General features: G+C 40.8%; 1 protein-coding gene across 9 annotated transcripts in view; it reads left to right on the top strand.

Annotated features, from left to right (window-relative positions):
- The window catches only part of dmd (dystrophin), a 1,998,855-nt gene that overhangs the window by 1,037,733 nt on the left and 938,773 nt on the right, over positions 1–22,349 (top strand). For all 9 annotated transcript variants that reach the window (XM_063050913.1, XM_063050911.1, XM_063050907.1 and 6 more), the window contains one exon: positions 7,209–7,406. In XM_063050913.1, the coding sequence (XP_062906983.1) occupies positions 7,209–7,406 (198 nt within the window). The remainder of the gene's footprint in view (positions 1–7,208; positions 7,407–22,349) is intronic.

Genomic DNA, 22,349 nt, shown 5'->3' with positions numbered 1-22,349 from the left:
TTAGTACCCAAGATGGAACTGACTAATTTTACAACTTTCTGTAGCTTCTTTCGATCTGGTACAGTAGCTACCCACCCCACTCCCCCAGTACCAGACAGTGATGTAGCCTGTCAGAAAGCTCTCCTTGGTACATCTGTAGAAGTTTTCAACTGTTTTAGGTAACAAGCAAAATCTCCTCAAACTCCTGATGAAATATATCTGCTGTCTTGCCTTCTTTATAGCTGCATCGATATGTTGGGACTAGGTGAGGTCCTCAGAGATATTGACAGCCAGGTATTTGAAATTACCTACTCTTTCCACATGATCCTTCTGAAGTTTGGTTCACGTTCCCTCGTTTTCCCCGATCATCTCTTTGGTCTTACTGACATTGAGTTTAAGGTTGTTGCTCGATACCTCTCATCCAGCTGGTATATCTCACTCCTGTACGCCCTCTTGTCTCCATCTGTGATTCTGCCAACAATGGTTGTATCATCATCATAGATGGCTTTGAGCTGTGCTTAGTCACATAGTCATGGAGATCACCGTTAGCATGGATCAGTAATAACATCTCCTCATCTACAATCAACACAGGCACACCTCAAAGATACTCTCTCTCTACAGTCCTGACTCTGTGGCTAGGCACAGATGAGATGCCATCTGTAAATTCGCTGATGACGTTACTGTTGGTGCCAGAAACTCAGATGACGATGAGAAGACGTGCAGAAGTGGGATCGACTGGTTGAGTGGTGTTGTAACAACAACTTTGCCCTCAACATCTGCAAGACCAGGGATTTGATTGAGGGCTTCAGGAAAGAGAAGTCAGAAGAACACACCAGTCTTCATTGAGGATTCAGAGGTGGAAAGGGTGAGTAGCTTTAAGTTCCTTATTGTCACATCTTCGAGGATATATCTTGGGGCCAACAAAATAATGCAACCATGAGGAAGATGTACAAACAGTCTTACTTCATTTGGAATTTGAAGAGATTTGGTATGTCACCGAAGATATTTGCAAATTCTTATACATGTGTTTAAGATAGCATTATGACTGGTTGCATCACAGCCTCATATGGAGGCTCTGATGCACAGGATCACAAGAGGCTACAGAGGGTTGTAGAGTTAGCCAGCTCCATCATGGCGCAACTCTCCCCACCAGTAGGGACATCTTCAGAAGACAGTGCCTGAAGGAGGTGGCATCTATCACTAAGAACCCTCACCATCCAGAATATGCCCTATTTGCATGTACGGAGAAACCTGACAAGACACACTCACTGATTCAAAACAGTTTCTTCCCTACAGAGAAGATTTATTAGAATGTTACCTGGGTTTCATCATCTAAGTTACAGAGAAAGGTTGAACAAGTTGGGTCTTTATTCTTTGGAACGTAGAAGGTTGAGGGGGGACTTGATAGACATATTTAAAATTATGAGGGGAATAGACAGAGTTGATGTGGATAGGCTTTTTCCACTAAGAGTTGGGGAGACTCAAACAAGAGGACATGAGTTGAGAGTTAAAGGGCAAAAGTTTAGGGGTTACACGAAGGGGAACTTCTTTACTCAGAGAGTGGTGGCTGTGTGGAACGAGCTTCCGGCAGAAGTGGTTGAGGCAGGTTCGATGTTGTCGCTTAAAGTTAAATTGGATAGATATATGGACAGGAAAGGAATGGAGGGTTATCGGCTGAGTGCAGGTTCGTGGGACTGGGTGAGAGTAAGAGTTCGGCACGGACTAGAACGGCCGAGATGGCCTGTTTCCGTGCTGTAATTGTTATACGGTTACACCCCGAGATTTCTAAATAGTCATGGATTTGTGAACTGAGCCTCATTGTTGCTTTTGGTTTGCATTATTTATTTATTTTGTATTTTATTGTTATTTTATGTCTTTGCACTGTACTTCTGCAAAACAACAAATTTCATGTCATGTAAGGCAGTGATAATAAACCTGATTCTGATTCTTTGTATTTGCTTTTCATTAATGAACATTTCCTCCATCCATGTTATATGTTTGTGAATGATTTTTGTTTCAAATAGAAATTATCAAACTCGTGTTTCTGTAAGATTTTTAACATTGTTACACTTGGAATAGGTAAAAAAAAACATATTAATTCCTTATAAACTTTTATTGATAGCTTTGAAATATCTTCTGATGTTGATATTTTAACCAATCCCTCTACGTCATCACTGCATTCTCTTATCATTTCCAAGTACAATCAGACTGCAGATTTCAAAAATGGAAGAACTGATCCCCACAATTTGTTGCAGTTTTGAAATGAGATTCAAGAATTAACAAAGCAAGTGTTTGCATGGGCAGAATATAAAATCCTGATGAAGGGTCTCAGCCAAAAACCTGAAGAGTTTATTCATTTCCATAGTTGCTGCCTAACCTTTCTAAGTTCCTCCAGCATTTTGTATATGGTGCCTCTGGATTTCCAGTATCTGCAGAAGCTCTTGTCTTTTTGTACCAGCAGGCTCATTTTAATTTTGGAATTAGTTACCTTTTGAAATCAGTTTTTATTTCATGATCTTTCTTTTTTGATAATGAATTTTAATAATTTGACTTCTTGACCCGAGAAGTGATTTATCATTATGATACTAGGGTAAGGCATATTAATTACTTGTGTAGTTGTATGAATCTGTTCCCCTTGGAATTGTGAATGGGTTTTGGTGCATAGTGGTGCTAGGGGTGGGTGAGGGGCATTCCAGGTGACTTAGTGGTTCTGCAGAAAATGTTGATGGAGGAGATGAACCTTTTTTTTAATAGTGACTGTGTCAGTGAATAAAACAGTGAAGAGATTTTATTTTACTGAATGAGGTTTATGATCTCAAAAGCATTACCTAAAAGGATAATGGAAGCAGATTCAAAGACAGCTTTCAAAGTAGAGTGATAGGTATTTAAAGGGAAAGATTTACAAGGCAATAGGGAAAGAGCAGTGAGTGGGATAGCTTCACCAAAGGCATGCTGGTGAAATTACACCTTGTTTAGCTGTTCAACTCCAATTCTCAGCAGTGATGATAACAGCATTTGAATTTGGTGTTTATGAAGCACAATTTCTATTTTTATGCTTAGTACTGTACAGTAGATACTGGGTCAAATTCCAAGCAAGCATTTTGATACCACTAGGCTAAGGCACATGCTTTAAATAAGCAAGGTATTGTAGTTGTGTGACAGTCACGTAATGATTTCTTGTTTCACTTCTACATGCCTTTATAGTTGCTCATTGTTTTTGTAAAATTGCTCTTATGATCTGGTTACATTGTTTAGAGGAATATAGATTTTACTTGTCTGGTGGCAATGATTTCAAAAATCGAAAACTTGTAAATCGAAGAACACTATTTAGCCAATGTGCACAAAGTACTGTCTTTCCCCTTTGCACTGATTTGTTAACCATAGTGAAACGTTTAACCTTTACAGTTCCACAGGAACTTTTGCTATCTTGACTCAGTAAACATAATTCAGTATCAGCAGGCTATTTATCAGTAGGTCATATTGACAGCCCAGTCCTGTCCCTTATTAAGACCCCACAGATGCCTTTCCTGTAAAAAGTGCTGATTGGGTTATGAAACCCTTGGAATAAATCTCTCTTTCTCAATCAGAAACTTGTCTTTGCCCAGTTCTATGAAACATGAGTAATCTTTCTCGCCTGTGTTCTCCACCCCCCCCCCTTCAAATACACCTCTCGTCTTCCCATTTTTGTTTCCTTTCCCATACACTTCCTCTGGACCCTCATCACCCATTTGTGTCCCCCTCCCACTGCTGATTCTATCCACCTTCCATGCACACACTGTACCCATCAAATCTCCTCCCGTATCTGGTTCTATCTGCCTTTGATCTCTCCTTTAATGGCAGCCATGATCGCTTTCCTTGCACCGGAGATTTCAGCATCTCTGCTTATCAGCCTGAAGCCTCTGTCTGCTTCTTCACCATTTCCTCCCCAACATGACTCTATCTGCTTTATTTTTGTCTCTTCTGTCTATCACTCACCTGCCTCTGTCTCCTAGGTTACTCCCTCCCTGTTCACCACTGGCTCCTTCTCCCTGTGGTCCTTACCCTGCCTTGGTCCGCCTATCACCTCCCAGCTTCTGTTTTATGCTTCTTTCTTCATATTGGCTTTTTTATCTACCTATCAGTCTGGATGTAGGTTCTCAACTCAATAAGTTAGTAATTCTTCACACACCCCCTCCCCAACTTGTGTCTCCACTTCAAGCTGTCTTAGAATGTAACAGGATAATCAGAAGTAGAAACTTTGATTTGACACAGCATACTCCCCTTTCCCTTCTTACTCTCAACACTGAAGCTTTAGTGCTATTTGAATTCCTTACAGCTTCTAAAACTAAGATACACTAACTGAGCAGAATTAAGGATTCTATCTTGAAGCTTACAGGCATTTTAGTCAGTATACATGATTTTCCTCATTATTGGAGATTGCCTTGCATTAAGTTTTACCAAAGGAGTGTATTGAATGGATTTTCATCAACCACTGCATATTTAATATGTAATCAACATCACTGCTCAAGCAACAGATGTAATGATCTTCTTCAGACATAATTGGAAAATGGGCCTCTCTGACCAGAGTGAGTGTATGTGTGGCCTCCATCGGTCGTGGTTGACCATGGGTACTGCGCCTCTGGTAATCACTGGGAGTGGCCTCTCCAGGGTGCAAGCCAGGGCAGAGTTGATGTGGAGATCCGTCTGTTGCCCATGCAGTGGGACCCCCCCCCCCAATGCTGTTGACAGGTCCAAAGGAACGACGGAAGTTGCTGTGCCGGTGCTGGGTACAGCAGTCAGCGGCCTTTTGGGACTCCGACTCCAGATTTTTCTTCGGGCTTTACTCCCAAAGCATTTCCCGTGAGTGGGTATAGCCGCAAGGCAGTGGAGGTTTGAAGTCAGGGTTTTCCCTCTCCTACTTGAGCTGCCATCTGTGGTTAACAAGCCCCATCTGCCCGGATGACGAGAGTATATGGCAATAAAATAGGAAATACTGGAAATGGAACCCAGACCCATCGACATCTGAAAAAGGAAATGCGTTGGTGGACTTTCCTTAACAAAATCCTTTTAATTCCTTTCAAATGGATCTAGTTCAATATTCATGCTGAAAGGGATGGATGTTTGGTGATATCAGTAGGTTTATATTGCATAATTTGGGATTCACAGAGACCCTAGTGAATTCTGCATGTGAGGGTAGTTAATTGTAATAGTTCAAAGTATATATATGTCACCATATACAACCCTGGGATTCATTTTCTTGTGAGAATACTCAATAAATCCATAGATTAATAACCATGACAGAATCATTGAAAGACTGCACCAACTTGGGTGATCAACTAATGGTTGTGCCAAGGTTGTGAAAAGTGTTACCTAAACAACCGAATGATGAGATGTCCTTAATATTTCCTCAATTTGTAAACTTAGCTTCTCCATATGTTTGTTTCCATGTCTGTTCTCTTGTTTCAAGGGAGAACTAATTCCACACAGATGTGTTTAATGCATTAAATTGGTTTTTGCCCTTGTACATTTTTACGTTTTGTTTTGTTGATTATTAGAAAGGTAGTATAAATTCGCAGCTTTACATTCTTAAAATAGTCTTTGCACTAACATTAAAAAAAAATCAAGCAAGTAGATTTACAAACATACTTTTAAAATATAGGTAAATACTCTTGATTAAATATGCTTAAGCTATTCATGAACAGCAGTTTATAAACACGATTTGAAAACTAGGGATGCTGCTATTTCATTTATCTGTTTGAAGTAAATAATAAAATGTTAATCTTTGAACCACATAAAAGTTTCATGTCAGTAAACTCTATGTGATGCTGTAGAGTTAAGAGTTCTTGATTTTCTCAAATGCATAATCATCACTTGAATTACATGGTTTGTTCTTTATTCAAAATTATCTTGAATGGAATATATGGCACTGCTGAGGTGAAGTATGAGCTCTTTGAACAGTTTACTTTATTCTCAGCATTGAAGATGAAAATTGCAGGGTCTTGTATAATGAAGTAGAAGTGTTTCACACAATTGAGGGAAATAAATGAAATGATGCTGTCACTTCAGATTCCAAGTAGCCCTGTTACATTCTTGACAAAGAATATATAATGGCTTTGTTATTTTGGGAAATAGCATTAATTATATAGAATTTGTTTATTGTTCTTGCAGCTTTTCAGGTGGGGGAAAAAATTGCATGGTATTTTAACCTTCATTTCCACGATTCTCTCTTGGTGGGTAGACGAGAAATTACCACCAGTAACCTTAAACAGTGGTTGCAGAAACATGCTGAATGTTGCATCATATTTTTCTGTTTTTAAGATGTAAAACTCTAATCAGTACTTTTTCCCCCCAATTTATCCTTCACATTTCTCAGTGAATATCTTGGTTTTCAAGTCCTTATTCATTGTTCTTCTCATGCCATTTTATTTCACTAGCTTTTGCTAAATTGGTTTGATGCACCAGTGTGTTTCTTTGTCAAATATATGATGAACAGTATTATCACTATAGTTGAGCGACATTTTTTAAACTAAGTTAGCCGACCCATCAACTCATTAAATGAGAAGTAAGAGTCTGGCTGAATCTTTAAATTATTTAAGTCTCACCTCAATGCAGATGATAACTTTGTCAAGAACTAAAATAATGATGGGAGTTTAGTTAAGTCATTAGCAATACATATTCCTACCTCGTAATGGAGGATGTTTGCTGATTTACAAAATTGGACATGGAAGAACTTGAAAGAGTTAGGAAATTGGTTAGAGCAAATACTAAATGAGATTATCAAAAATTAACTTTGGCATACGTATTAAATGACTTAACTTTGCTCAGATTAAATTGTGATACATACTATTTCATTGACACAGAAGTTCTGATTTTGATTACAAATTCTATTCCACAGAATTGGCCATTTATTCTTCATGAACATTGGAATCTAATTTTTCACAGGAACTCTTTTTTACAGCAGTTTCTGTCCCAGCTAGAATAAAAATGTCTCTATTTTCCTAACTCCTGTCGTAATTGAAACAGACAGTCCAACTAGAAAATTGTTTATATATGAAAATGTATATTAAAGAAATCTTGAAGAATCATTTCAGGTTGATGAAATGCAATTTTTCATATTGGTACTCTCAGCATCAATAAAGTCAAGTAATTTTGTAGAATTATGTGGTTTTGCTTACCTAGGTGATGCAGTTTGTTGTTTCAAATGTCATTGCTTCTTTCCTATTGAAAATCATGTTGTATTTTCACGCCAGCTAAGTACTTACGAAGAACAGATTGTTACTGTGCGGAGTGAAAGGATATTGCCTGAACCTTCTTACATGCCTTCTACCTACCTGACAGAGGTACACCAGCTTCACAAAGCTGTGTGTGATGTGGCACTTCTCCTCAAGTCTCCTGAGCTTCAAGCCAAGGACTTTGAAGATTTCTCAAAGCAGGATGCATCTTTAAAGGTAGGACACACTGACTGAACATTATTAAGTTGAATCAAGTTAACTGAAAAATATGCAATAATCAGTCATGAAAATTGAAGAAAAATAAAAAGAAGCCTGAATAATTAAATGCTGTTACTAACAAATTAATTCCAGTCTTTGCGAGCTCGGCCTTGCCATTATGTGTAGCTTTAGGAACTGTTTGGCATACAACTGGGTATGCTGGTCACATTGGAACTGGAGTCATTTAACCCATCATATCTACTAGATAAATTTTGCGAATTATAGGAGAAAATTGAATTATATAATAACAAATATTCAACTCGACTTCAATATTTAAAATTTCTTTCTCCTTGTAAAGATGTAAACACTTTGCAAGATTTAATATTTATCAACACATTAAGGCAAGACTTTTAAGAAACCTTGCCCTCTTTTGAATTATCTCTTTTGGAAATTGTACTGATTTCTGCATTGTAGTTTCAGAAGGGCCATTCACTATTGTCTTTTAGTTTAGTTTTTCTATAAATTCTATTAGTTTTTACACATTTCGGAGGCATAAAATTTTGTATCCTATTATGATTCAAGGCCTTATTTGCAAATATCACAGATCATATCTAGGATGTAGATAGAGTTATCATTTAACTGTCTTAAAGATCAGAATATTCTTTCAAAAGTGTGGCATGTACACCTGTTCACAGAATTCTAAATGTGATGGACCATGAAACTAAAAGTAAATATCTATTGGCTCTCAAATTCTGAATGTGTTGTGATATTGATTTCTCATGTTCAGCTAACCACTTTACTGATCGGTTCTCTTCCAGTACTTGCCCTGTTTAGCCCTGCCTCAGTTGTCATTCATATTTTCAAAATATGCTGAAAGCTTTTGCTGTTGTCAACTGCTGCTGAATAGCTGATAATGAAATATTTCTAAAATCCCAAGCTTTGGTACCTGATTTTAGTATAGACAGTAACTATCTTTAGTTATATTTCCTCCCCACATCCATTTATTAAATATTGCAGTACTCTGATGGAGGTCTTAAAAATATAATGTCACTTCAATGCATTCCAATTACTTTCAGAAGAAATCCTTATAAATTGCTAGATTGGGCTGTCATGTTTTAAAAGAAGTCCACTTGTTTATTTATCCTAGAATCTGTAAGTGCAATGTCTTTCCTTTACTCTTACAGTCACTCTGCATTTATGACCCTTACATGCTTTCTAATTTTCTGGTATTTAACCTCTGTACAAGGTGTATACTTGACCTCACTCTGGCTTGGTCTAAAAACTGTTGACCTCCACGCTTGCATCAATTTTTTTAGCAACCAGATCTTCTTTTGATTATATGCTACTCTTTGATGTATGTCCACAACTAATCATTTGTTTCTCTACATAGATCAGATATGATTACAGCTAACATCAACTCTTATGATATTGATAGCTCTGGTTACACATAACTATTGCCTTAGGTTTAATTTAGCTGAACTAATAAATTGTCAGGCAATGCAGTCATGGGCATAGTTCCATCTTATCCTGAAATAAATCTCCTGCTGCTACAAATAATTCTTGTACGTTCCTGTGATGTTAGAATGGGGAAAAATAGCAGTTACGTTTGACTTGAGTTCAATGAATATTTATTTCCTTATAAATGCATTTATCATTGTCATTATATTGTGGTAGAAGGAAGGAAAATTGTAAAGCTACTCTTTTCTGTGGCTGAAATTAAATTTGAGGTGAAATTGTTCTGAAGCTCTTTCGTTGTTCTCTGAATATATAAATCTACTTTTTTTAAGTCGTGGGATTGAACAGTCCCAAAAACATGCAGGCACTGCTATGTGCAAGTATCTCATTCCCATTCAACCAGAACTGTGCTATATTTGTGCTTCCTGCTCAATGTAACGATTTCAGTGTGCAGCCAGCACGAATTGCACAGCTCTGTGGCTCCTCGCTGCAGGGAAGTGTTTGGGTTCATGAGCAGCTTGTCCAGTTGAAGCTATCCTTATCTGAAAGACGGCCCGCCTCGTTTAAAAGGGCAGTGCATTATGTTGGCAACAAATGAAACTGAAGTTGACTTGGCATTAGAAAGTCTCCTGGTTGTCCAACATAGTACTGGAGACCCTGGTGCAGGAAGTAGACAGTGGAAGAGATAGTTGTGCAATTCATTACCAGGGATCATTCAGCATGCAGAAGTGATTCCATTTGTAATTATGGCTTGTAAATATGTACTGAAATATTGTGCTCCTGCTATTTACATGGAAAGATACAGATACTGTTCTTTGAACCGTGTTCTTATCTTTCAACAGTATTTGCAGCTAGTAGATGGATGTCATACAGCGCACTTCTTAAATTGTGTATATGAATCACACCCATAATCTGCAGACATGGCTATTATTCAACCTTGTTAGGTGTGTCAGCCAAAGACATAGTCGATCGTTTGCAGAACAAGGTCATATACAACCAGAAGCAACAGCACTGAGGGACAGAGGTAGATGCCACCAAGAAGTTGATGGTGGTCAGTGTTAAAACAACCATTGCAGAGCCCATGGTCACCATTAGGGTGGGAGCTGGTGGAAGAAATGTGCAAAGTAAATCCTCCACCCTTTCCATCTGACTTCTCATACACCTATTAGCTTGATTTCCTACTTATAGCACCCGATCTTATGATTTTCTTTTTGCTGATGCTCTTGAACTACTGGGCAATATTGGAAGCATTAGAAGAGAATGAAAATAAAGCTGCCATTATTTCACTCGTAGCTCCACCATTTTGGACACTTGGGTTGCAGTTTACTCACACTTTATCTCAGCAGTAGGGTTTGCACGTAATTGACCGTCAACTGCCTTGCAACTAGACCAGGAGGAGTATGTGATACTGCAGCGTTCAACTTGACTGAGTGCAATTCTGATGTAACAGAAGCCAATCAACAGCAGTTCTGCTGGGTACTGCATGGCTGAAAGATTCTTGCAGAATTTAACAACAGATGGGGAATCTCTCCTGCAACACATTACTTGAGGTAATAAATGTCCTCCAAATGACAGGACACCGGGTAACTGAAATATTGATTGCAATCCGCCCTCAAGATTACAATGTTCAAGATTCTGCCATACCACTTGCTTACAGTCCTGACTTGCAGATGCTCCAAAGTACGTATTGAAAGTGTGTACTGCAGCTGAAAAATGTGCAGCACAGTATAATTTTTAATGGTAGTCATATTAAACCTCTTGTCCCACAACTAGGTATCACCATCCACCCAGAGTCAGGGCATTCAAATCAGTCCTTGATGTTAATTATGACTACTGATGCAAATATGACCTCCGCATATCAAAGGAGCCTCCCTGACACATGAGTTCTTCAAGCAGGTTCATGTAAGTGCAAACTAGCACTTTCACCACTACTTTCACTTCATCTCACCTACTGGTGACTAGACAAAAATTCCACAATCCCATACAGAGCTGTTATAGGATCCTCAAACCCACATTCAACATGCAGGCACCCAGAACAGCTTAATCATGTGATTGGACCATGGGAGAGGGGATCTCTTTTTTTTTTAACAATTTCATCCTCTTGCAGAACCATGAATTTTCAATGTTTGTTGAAAAAACTGGGAAAGACTGACCTGTATCGTACTGTTGCACAGCAGAAGCAGGCAAGCCACCTTCGGTCAGTGACTGAGGCAGACACCTACCTATGACTGGTTGTTAGGGACAATGATGGAGCACATCACACCTGCATGTTCTCTCTGTCCTTTCAGCAGGGGTTTAAAGGACTACCAAAACAAAATGTAGATGATGTAATCTAGTTATTGTTTATGAAAGTTTCTGCAGATGATACAAATGCAGAAAATCCATGATGTGCTTTCAGTTGCTCAGATTACCTTCCAAGTCCTTTCCCAGACCTCTCTATGAGCAGTCAGCCTTCCCGTCTCCAAGCTGCAGTCACCAGTTAAATGTTGCTTGAAACTACGTAGGCATGCAAATGCACATAGGAAGTATTGTCAAGAGGAATGCACAAAGCTGATGAAATAATGGAATGCTCCTCCCGCAAGATGTGGGAGTTCAGGGAACCTTGTAGTTTCCCTGGTGAGTACGTCTTTGGGAAATACACTCACCTGCATCTCCTATTAGACTGGGTCAGGGAATCCTGTTAGGGAATGAGATGGGTTAGCTGACAGAGGTATGTGTTGGGGAGCACTTTGGGTCCAGTGATCACAATGCCATTAGTTTCAATATAATTATGGAGAAGGATAGGACTGGACCCAGGGTTGAGATTTTTGATTGGAGAAAGGCTAATTTTGAGAAGATGCGAAAGGATTTGGAAGGAGTAGATTGGGACAATCTGTTTTATGGGAAGGATGTAATAGAGAAATGGAGGTCACTTAAAGGTGAAATTTTGAGGGTACAGAATCTTTATGTTTCTGTTAGGTTGAAAGGAAAGGTTAAAAGTTTGAGAGAGCCATGGTTTCCAAGGGATACTAGAAACTTGGTTCAGAAAAAGAGATCGACAATAAATATAGGCAGCTTGGAGTAACTGAGGTGCTCGAGGAATATAAAGCAAATGTAAAAAGAATCTTTTTTAGATTATGAAGACATGTAGTCCTCTTTTATTGTCACTTAGTAATGCATGCATTAAGTAATGATACATTATTTCCTCTGGTGTGATATCACAAAACACAGGACAGACCAAGACTGAAAAAACTGACAAAACCAAATAATTATAACATATAGTTACAACAGTGCAACAATACCATAACTTGATGAACAAGTCCATGAGCACAGTAAAGTTCAAAGTTTCTCAAATGTCCCACATCTCACGCAGACGGGAGAAGGAAGAGAAACTCTCCCTGCCATGCTGACCACAATCCGACTCTTGAGTTATCCGAAAACTTCGAGCACTGATCAGCTGTCCGACACTGGGTACTGAGCACCATCTCTGTCCGAACAATTCGACCTCCTTCTCGGTCACCAAAAGCAGGCAAGGCCGGGGATTTTGAGGCCTACCCTCCGAAAGAGAATCCTAAGAAATAAATTAGAAAAGCTAAAAGAAGATATGAGGTTGCTTTGGCAAGTAAGGTGAAAATAAATCAAAAGGGTTTCTACAGTTATGTTAGTGGCAAAAGGATAGTGAGGGATAAAATTGGTCCCTTAGAGAATCAGAGTGGACGGCTATGTGCGGAGCCATAAGAGATGGGGGAGATTTTGAACAATTTCTTTTCTTCGGTATTCACTAAGGAGAAGGATATTGAATTGTCTAAGGTAAGGGAAAAAGTAGGGATGTTATAGAAGCTATGATTAATAAAGAAGTGGAAGTACTGGCACGTTTAAGGAATATAAAAGTGGATAAGTCTCCGGGTCCTGACAGGATATTCCCTAGGACCTTGAGGGAGGTTAGTGTGGAAATAGCAGGGGCTCTGACAGAAATATTTCAAATGTCGTTAGAAATGGGGATGGTGCCGGAGGATTGGCGTATTGCTCATGTTGTTCCATTGTTTAAAAACGGTTCTAAGAGTAAACCTAGCAATTATCGGCCTGTGAGTTTGATGTCAGTGGTGGGTAAATTGATGAAAAGTGTTCCTTAGAGATGGTATATATAATTATCTGGATAGACAGGGTCTGATTAGGAACAGTCAACATGGATTCGTGCTTGGAAAGTCATGTTTGACAAATCTTATTGAATTTTTTGAAGAGGTTACTAGGAAAGTTGATGAGGGTAAAGCGGTGGATGTTGTCTATGTGGACTTCAGTAAGGCCTTTGACAAGGTTCCACACGGATGGTTAGTTAGTTCATTCGTTAGGTATGAATATTGAAATAGTAAAATGGACTCAGCAGTGGCTGGGTGGGAGACACCAGAGAGTAATGGTGGATAACTGTTTCTCAGATTGGAGGTGGGTGACAAGTGGTGTGCTTCAGGGATCTGTACTGGTTCCAGTGTTGTTTGTCATATATATTAATGATCTGGATGGTGGGGTGGTAAATTGGATGAGTAAGTATGCAGATGATACTAAGATAGGTGGAGTTGTGGATAATGAAGTAGGTTTTCAAAGCTTGCAGAGAGATTTAGGCCAGTTAGAAGAGTGAGCTGCAAGATGGCAGGTGGAGTTTAATGCTGATAAATGTGAGGTGCTACATTTTGGTAGGACTAATCAGAATAGGACATACATGGTAAATGGTAGGGCATTGAAGAATGCAGTAGAACAGAGGGATCTAGGAATAATGGTGCATAGTTCCCTGAAGGTGGAATCTCATGTGGATAGGGTGGTGAAGAAAGCTTTTGGTATGCTGGCCTTTATAAATCAGAGCATTGAGTATAGGAGTTGGGATATAATGTTGAAATTGTATAGGGCATTGGTAAGGCCAAATTTGGAGTGTTGTGTACAGTTCTGGTCACCAAATTATAGGAAAGATGTCAACAAAATTGAGAGAGTACAGAGAAGATTTACTAGAATGTTACCTGGGTTTCATCTCCTAAGTTACAGAGAAAGGTTGAACAAGTTGGGTCTTTATTCTTTGGAGCGTAGAAGGTTGAGGGGGGACTTGATAGTGGTATTTAAAGTTATGAGGGGGATAGATAGAGTTGACGTGGATAGGCTTTTTCCATTGAGAGTGGGGGAGATTCAAACAAGAGGACATGAGTTGAGAGTTAAAGGACAAAAGTTTAGGAGTAACATGAGGGAGAACTTGTTTACTCAGAGAGTGGTAGCTGTGTGGAATGAGCTTCCAGCAGAAGTGGTTCAGGCAGGTTCGATGTCATTTAAAGTTAAATCGGATAGCTATATGGACAGGAAAGGAATGGAGGGTTATGGGCTGAGTGCAGGTCAGTGGGACTAGGTGAGAGTAAGAGTTCGGCACGGACTAGAAGGGCCGAGATGGCCTGTTTCCATGCTGTAATTGTTATTTGGTTATATGGTTATAGAAGGGGTAGGCATAATTATCCAGGATATCAAAGATGAGAGTTTTAGCGAAGTGGTCACTGAAACTAAGTCATGAGGTATATAACCATTTAGATTCTGTTGGGGGAGATGACCTTCTAGAAGCCAGCAACAGTGTCAGGCTCAGTGGCAAGGAAGGGAAGGGAGAAGCCAGACACTCGATAGCAGGGGACACAAATAGGCATTTCTGTTTCCAAGGTCAGGACTCCAGGATGGTGTGTTGCCTCCCTGGTGCAGGGTCAATGATATCCTGCAGTGGGTAAAGGACATTTCAAGAGGGAAGGATGAGAAGCCAGAAACTGTGGTACCAATGACATTTGTGGTTGCAGGGATAAAGTTCTGCAAAGTGATTTTAGGGAGCTATGTTGTAAGTTAAAAAGCAGGACTTCCGGGGTTATAATCTCAGGGTTACTACCCATGCTGTGTGCAAGTGATGTGAGAAATGGATACATATTCCAATTCAATACATTGTGAAGGAGCTGGTACAGGAAGGAGGGCTTCAGATTTATGGATCATTAAGGCTCTCTTCCAGGGCAAGCGGGACCTGTACAATAAGACAGCTTGTATTTGAACTGGAGGGGAACTAATATCCTGCCAGGAGGTTTTCTTGTGCTTCTTGGGAGGTTTTGAGCTAGAGCAACAGTGGAGTGGGGAGGGAAACAGGGAGACAACTGCAGCAGGGCAATAGGTGGAAGAAATATGAGCAAAAAAGATAGTAAGATAAGTAAGGAAAGACAGCAGGAACAAAGCACAGACAGGCTATTAAACATAGTGGCATTTGTTATGTTTTGTAACTCCAGAAATTAATCTAAAGAAAAACCTGGGGGCATGGGCAGATGTGTCTATTGTGTTTTATTTCAGTAATGTGCTCACCTGTGTCCTGGTGGTGTAATGACGTATGCCATTCACTTACTTTTACATGTAACACTTAATGAGATGTGTAAATAAATGAGGAATGCTTAAATAAACAATATATATATTTACAATATTGGAGGAGGAGGAGGAGAAGATGGCGGCGCGACGCAGCTTGCGCGGCCACTCCGGTGAATGATATCTGTAATCTGTCAAGTAGGGTGCCGTTCACAATCCTGATTTGATGGAGACAGACGTGGGAGAACAGAGGAACATCTGGAGAAACTTCTGAAGTGCCTTTTTCGCTGCCGCTGTTACTGTGTGATCCAGAATCTCTGGAGGGGAAGGCCCCGAGTCCTCGGCTTTGCTTGTTGTTTGGCGGCCGGGATGGGGTCGAAGCGCTCGGCAGAGATGGTGCTCGGTGTCGGAGGCTCGAAGTTTTCGGACGGACTCAGAGTCGGCTGTGGTTGGATGCTTCCAATGCATCGACAGTTGTCGGCGCCTGGAGGTTTATGGCAGGGAGAGTTTCTCCTTCTGCTGCCTGCTATCGGGGACTATCGGGAGTCGATTGGAACTTTGAGACTCTTTTTTTACCCTGCCCATGGTCTGCTCTTTATGAAATTATGGTATTGCTTTGCACTGCTGTAATTATATGTTATAATTATGTGGTCTTGTCAGTGTTAGTCTTTGATTTGTCCTGTTTTTTTTGTGATATTACTCTGGAGGAACATTGTATCATTTCTTAATACATGCATGCATTTCTAATTGACAGTAAACGAGGACTGAGTGTCCTCATAATCTAATCTAATCTAATATTACTCAAATATTACTGAAAAATTAAATACACAACATTCCTCCCTGCTTAGCTATAAACTTCAATTCAATATAGAATGCAAGTAAACTATATACACAATATACTATGTAATACAACTATAATATGTAATACAAACATTTGTACAACTATTATATAGGCATCCACAGCATAGAGAATTTTAAATTGTCCCATTCAGGACTAAAGATTTAATTACTGTGAAGGAGTTCTTACTTTTATGGGATAATGTCTCCTGAGAAGTGGAGGTGGGGGGCGGTGGGGTACTATGGTCACTATTCTTGGCAGGTGAGACTTTTGGCTGTGAAACAATCAAAGGTTCTGGCACTTCCTATGTGGTGGTTACATTAGTTGACTCGGACTGCAGGAACTGGTTGTGACAGCTCTGTACACCTTTCTTCTCCAACAATTGATTTTGCTCTCCTCAACTGATTGATATATCATCTGCGGATGACATCAGACACAATCTCCACTGTGTAAGAGAGTGGTCCAGTTCTGTCCTTAATCTTTCCAAATACCCACTTTTAATCAACTCTGTAGTCCCTTGCCAGGACTACTTGTCCAGAAGTAAAACATCAAACCTCCTTATTTGAGAAGCCCCCAGTTTGTTTCAGTTGTTTGTTGTGCATACTCCTGAGGTTGGGTTTGAGGAGATCCAAGTGTGAGCACAAGGGACGACCCAGGAACAGCATCGCTGGTGAGTTATTGGTTGTGGAGTGTGCTGCATTGCGATATGCAAACAGGAAATCTGTGAGCTTCTAATTCAGTGACAGTGTAGTGTGTTCTGCTGACATTGCTCGCAGTGTGTTCCTTAGACACTTGCCAAACTTTTTAGCCAAGTGATCTGTAGCTGGGTAGTGTGGTGCAGACACGGTATGTCTTGTTCCATTAATTTTCAGGCTTGACTGAAACTGTTCCGCAACAAACTGTAGTCCATTGTTCTGGAACACTAGTCCTTCAGAAGAGGCTTCTCAACACATCAGCAATGTGCGAGGCTGTAGCAGAGATTATTGAGAACACTTCTGGTCACTTTGTAGCAACATCCACTACTACCAAGAAATTTGTGCCCATAAATGGTTGGGCAAAATCCACACGAGTCATCTGCCAAGGCAATGCAGGCCATTCCTGGGGATGAGAACCACTGCTCTTGGTATCTTCTGGATGTGTTGTCCTCCCAAACAGTGCATGGCAAGCTTCTTGATCTGTTAATCTATACCAGACAAAGCTATGAGCCAATGCTTTAAATTTGACCACATCTAGATGACCAGCATGTAGCTCCTCCAACACTTTAGTTCTCAGCTAGGATGGTAAAACAACTCGGTCTCCACATAAGGCACCCCCGTCAAGAGCAAGTTCATCCCAGCACTGGTAAAAATGGGGGAACTGGAATTTCTGTTGCTCATTCCAGTCATTTTGGGTTGCCATATAAACCTGAGATAGTGTGGGGTCCTTTCTGATTCCGCTTTGGATCATCTCTTCTGTAATAGGGAGACTTTCGATTTGCATTAGAGACCATCAGCTAATTCCACAATTAGTTGCTGTGACGGAGAGTACTCCTTACATGCCCTCATTTAGTCACACACAAACATTTACTTGTCATTTTCACCATGGATGTCCAGTCCCTATATACTTCCATCCCCCATCAGGAAGGTCTCAAAGCTCTACGCATCTTTTTGGATTCCAGACCTAATCAGTTCCCCTCTACCACCACTCTGCTCCGTCTAGCAGAATTAGTCCTTACTCTTAATAATTTCTCCTTTGGCTCCTCCCACTTCCTCCAAACTAAAGGTGTAGCCATGGGCACCCGTATGGGTCCCAGCTATGCCTGCCTTTTTGTTGGCTTTGTGGAACAATCTATGTTCCGTGCCTATTCTGGTATCTGTCCCCCACTTTTCCTTCGCTACATCGACGACTGCATTGGCGCTGCTTCCTGCACGCATGCAGAGCTCGTTGACTTTATTAACTTTGCCTCCAACTTTCACCCTGCCCTCAAGTTTACCTGGTCCATTTCCGACACCTCCCTCCCCTTTCTAGATCTTTCTGTCTCTGTCTCTGGAGACAGCTTATCCATTGATGTCTACTATAAGCCTACTGACTCTCACAGCTATCTGGACTATTCCTCTTCTCACCCTGTCCCTTGCAAAAACGCCATCCCCTTCTCGCAATTCCTCCGTCTCCGCCACATCTGCTCTCAGGATGAGGCTTTTCATTCTAGGATGAGGGAGATGTCTTTTTTTAAAGACAGGGGCTTCCCTTCCTCCACTATCAACTCTACTCTTAAACGCATCTCCCCCATTTCACGTATATCTGCTCTCACTCCATCCTCCCGCCACCCCACTAGGAATAGGGTTCCCCTGGTCCTCACCTACCACCCCACCAGCCTCTGGGTCCAACATATTATTCTCCGTAACTTCTGCCACCTCCAACGGGATCCCACCACTAAACACATCTTTCCCTCCCCCCCTCTCTCTGCATTCCGCAGGGATCGCTCCCTGAGCGACTCCCTTGTCCATTCATCCCCCCCATCCCTCCCCACTGATCTCCCTCCTGGCACTTATCCGTGTAAGCGGAACAAGTGCTACACATGCCCTTACACTTCCTCCCTTACCACCATTCAGGGCCCCAAACAGTCCTTCCAGGTGAGGCAACACTTCACCTGTGAGTTGCTGGGGTGATATACTGCGTCTGGTGCTCCCGATGTGGCCTTTTATATATTGGCGTGACCCGACGCAGACTGGGAGACCGCTTTGCTGAACACCTACGCTCTGTCCACCAGAGAAAGCAGGATCTCCCAGTGGCCACACATTTTAATTCCACATCTCATTCCCGTTCTGACATGTCTATCCACGGCCTCCTCTACTGTAAAGATGAAGCCACACTCAGGTTGGAGGAACAACACCTTATATTCCGTCTGGTTAGCCTCCAACCTGATGGCATGAACATCGACTTCTCTAACTTCCGCTAATGCCCCACCTCCCCCTTGTACCCCATCTGTTACTTATTTTTATACACACATTCATTCTTTCTCTCACTCTCCTTTTTCTCCCTCTGCCCCTCTGAATATACCCCTTGCCCATCCTCTGGGTCACCCCCCCGTCTTTCTTCCCAGACCTCCTGTCCCATAATCCTCTCGTATCCCCTTTTGCCTATCACCTGTCCAGCTCTTGGCTCCATCCCTCCCCCTCCTGTCTTCTCCTATCATTTTGGATGTCCCCCTCCCCCTCCAACTTTCAAATCCCTTACTCACTCTTCCTTCAGTTATTCCTGACGAAGGGTCTCGGCCTGAAACGTCGACTGCACCTGTTACTAGAGATGCTGCCTGGCCTGCTGAGTTCACCAGCAACTTTGATGTGTGTTTCTTGTCATTCTGCCTTTGCAGTGAGTGTACGCACTTCAGTGACTTCCCCGGTATATCCTCATAATTAGCCCACTGTTTTCCCTCCGCATTTCTACGTACATTCGGGGTCAGCCACCAAAGTTTAGTGTAATTTTATTCTTTACTTGAGTGTAAGTGTACGATTGTGCTGAGCGTTCTGTTGTTACATGTTGTTGTTCCCAGCATTAACTTGGTTTTCACTGGGTCATAAACCAAGCTGATGCACTCAGGTTGGCTTTATGGTGCTTTTCCCACCATATATTCTATTTCTTTAGTCATGGAGATGTATAAATGTGTGCATGTTGTGTGTATTTAAGGTAGATACTTATGTTTATTTTGTAATATGATTGTAACTATATTTTGGGGTACATAATATTCTAATTATGTGTACTCTAAACTTAACTTTGTGGGTTGCTTTGCTGCACACTTGAGCCCTCGTGGGGGGGTGCCGATGCTTTTTTGCTGGTGTGGGAGGGGGTTGTCACTTGCTGCTGCTTATGCATGGGTGGGGGGAGTTGGTGGGGCTTTGGGGTTCTAACATTTAACTGTCATTCATTCTTTGGGGCTCTCCTTTGCCTTCGTGGATGTTTGCGAAGAAGAAGAATTTCTGGATGTGTATTGTATACATTTCTCTGGCATTAAATGTGCCTATTGAAACCTATTGAAAAGAACCACATGTGTGACTCATCCTTTGGTCTTGGGGCATCCACCACTGCTTGAATTTTCTTAGCAAGTGTGTAATGCTTGTGTGTCAATGGTGTGAGTACAGTGATAGATCTTTGATTTAAAGAATACACACTTGTTAAGTTGTACATTGAGCCTATAATTTACTAATATTTTTGAACACTGTCTTGAAGATTTTGGAGATGTTTCTTGTCATTCTCACTGGTAACAATGATGTCGTTCAGGGAACACTGAGTGCCTGAGCAGCCTTGCACCACCTGGCCCATGGCATTCTGCCAGACGGCAGGTGCAGATGCTACTCCAAAAATAAACCTATTACAGTGATAAAGCCTTTTGTGGGTGTTTATGGTGAGAAACACTTTGGATTCTATTTCCATCTCCATCTGTAGGTAGACATCAGGTAAATCAACTTTGCAGAACTGTTTTCCTCTGGATATGTTAGCAAAGATATCCTTTATTCTGGGAAGAGAGTATTGATATACTTTCAGTACTGGGTTGATGGTGACCTTAAAATCACCACAGATCCTGACAGACACATTAATTTGGCTACTAGGACCATTGGCATTGCCATGGGCTCCACACAGCCTTGGAAAGAATTCCTTTAGCCTCCATGCAATCTAGCTCATTGGCTACTGTATCACTGTATAAGGAACCAGGTAGGCTTTTTAAAATTTGGGTGTAGCATTTTCCTTTAACACTATTTTACCTTGGATATGTTTATGGTTTTCCTATGCCATTCCTGAACACTGCTTTGGCATCATCCAGTAGCTTTCTTAATTTGCTTTCAGTTAACTCTATTTCATAGGATATGGCATGCAAATGGTGGGCAGATCTCCAATCAAGTTGTAGTTGTTGCAACCAATTGCAGCCCAACGATGCTGGCCCTCTTGTTCTTACCTATGCAAGCCTAATGTCGTCTGTTGGTTGTTGCATTCACTGTTATGAATGATATTCCCACAGGAGTTATTTTTTTCTCCAGTGTAAGTTCTCTGTTTGGTATATGCAGGCTTCAGTTCAATATCTTTGAAATGCCATTCAAACTGATTTTTTGTGATGACTGTAACAGCCAAGCCAGTGTCCAGTTCTGTTTTAATTAATTTGCCGTTCATTTCTGGTGTAAGCCATATTGCTTGTCTCTTGTTACTTTTTTCATTATAAATATGAAGGCTACCAGTCCTGTGTCACTCTCATCATAAACCGATTTTTCATCAACGGCATGCAGATTAGTGCTCTTTTTGAAACCGCAACTTGACTTTTTATCTTTTTCTCTTCCCTGTGCAGTCCATTTATTTTTGTCTGCCCGACATGCTCTGTGAATCCCTGCCACAACTATAACAAAATTTGTTTGGCCAGGCAGGTTTCTGTTTTGGCGTTGCAATTTTGGTTACGCTCACTTTCATTCCTGACTGCAACTCACTTGCATCTCTAGCTGCTGTTTCCATTGATAACAATGATTTCAACTGTTCTTTTAATTGTGAGTTGTGCTTCAGTTAGGAGCTGTTTTTGAAAGCCTTCTTATAAGATTCCACAAACTAACTGATTTCTGAGTGCATCATTAAGCCCATCGCTGAATTGACAATGCTCAGACAATTTGTTCAGTTCAGCCACGTAAGCTGATATGTACTCCACTTCCTTTTGGTTTCACTTATGAAACTTAAATTGTTCTGCAATCAACAGTGGTTTCAGTTCTGTATTATGTTCACAATATCAGCAAAGCTGATTTCAGCTGATTTAGTTGGAGCAGTTGAACTTCTAAGAAAACTATGCTTTTCCACCAATTGCACTTAGCAAAACTGACAGTGGTTTCTGATTGGCTATTCTACTTGCTTAAAATACTGCTCAATTCATTCAGCGTACATCACCCAGTTTGCTCTTATGCAATCGAACACATCCATATTTCCGATGTATCCAGCCATTTCTGCTTTTTATTTATTATTATTATCATCATCTGGTACTCACTGTTCATAAACCTGTGAATTTCATTCATTTTCTGTCTTTTTTAAAAAAAGCTTGAACATCTCTCTCCTTCTTACGAAGAAAATAAAATGTGCAGCAGGTTCTTTTTAAAAAATTTGAACGTCTCTCTCTCTCTCACCTTCTGAAGAAAGAACGTCCTGCACTTCTACAGATAGATGGTCGTATCAGGTTCATTTTAAAGCTTCCTCGTCACCACTGTTCTGTTCTGTGCCCCCAGAAATTAAACAAAGGATCAACTCACAAGCCTGGGAATACATGTCTACTGCATTTCACTTTAGAGTGGCATTGCTCCTAATATCAACGACGCCTCAATCCTGCAGTTTCT

Source organism: Mobula hypostoma, chromosome 6 (genome assembly GCF_963921235.1).
Source record: "Mobula hypostoma chromosome 6, sMobHyp1.1, whole genome shotgun sequence".
NCBI lineage: Eukaryota > Metazoa > Chordata > Chondrichthyes > Myliobatiformes > Myliobatidae > Mobula > Mobula hypostoma.
Note: the sequence above shows the minus strand (reverse complement) of the source record. Positions and strands in the feature narration are given on the sequence as shown.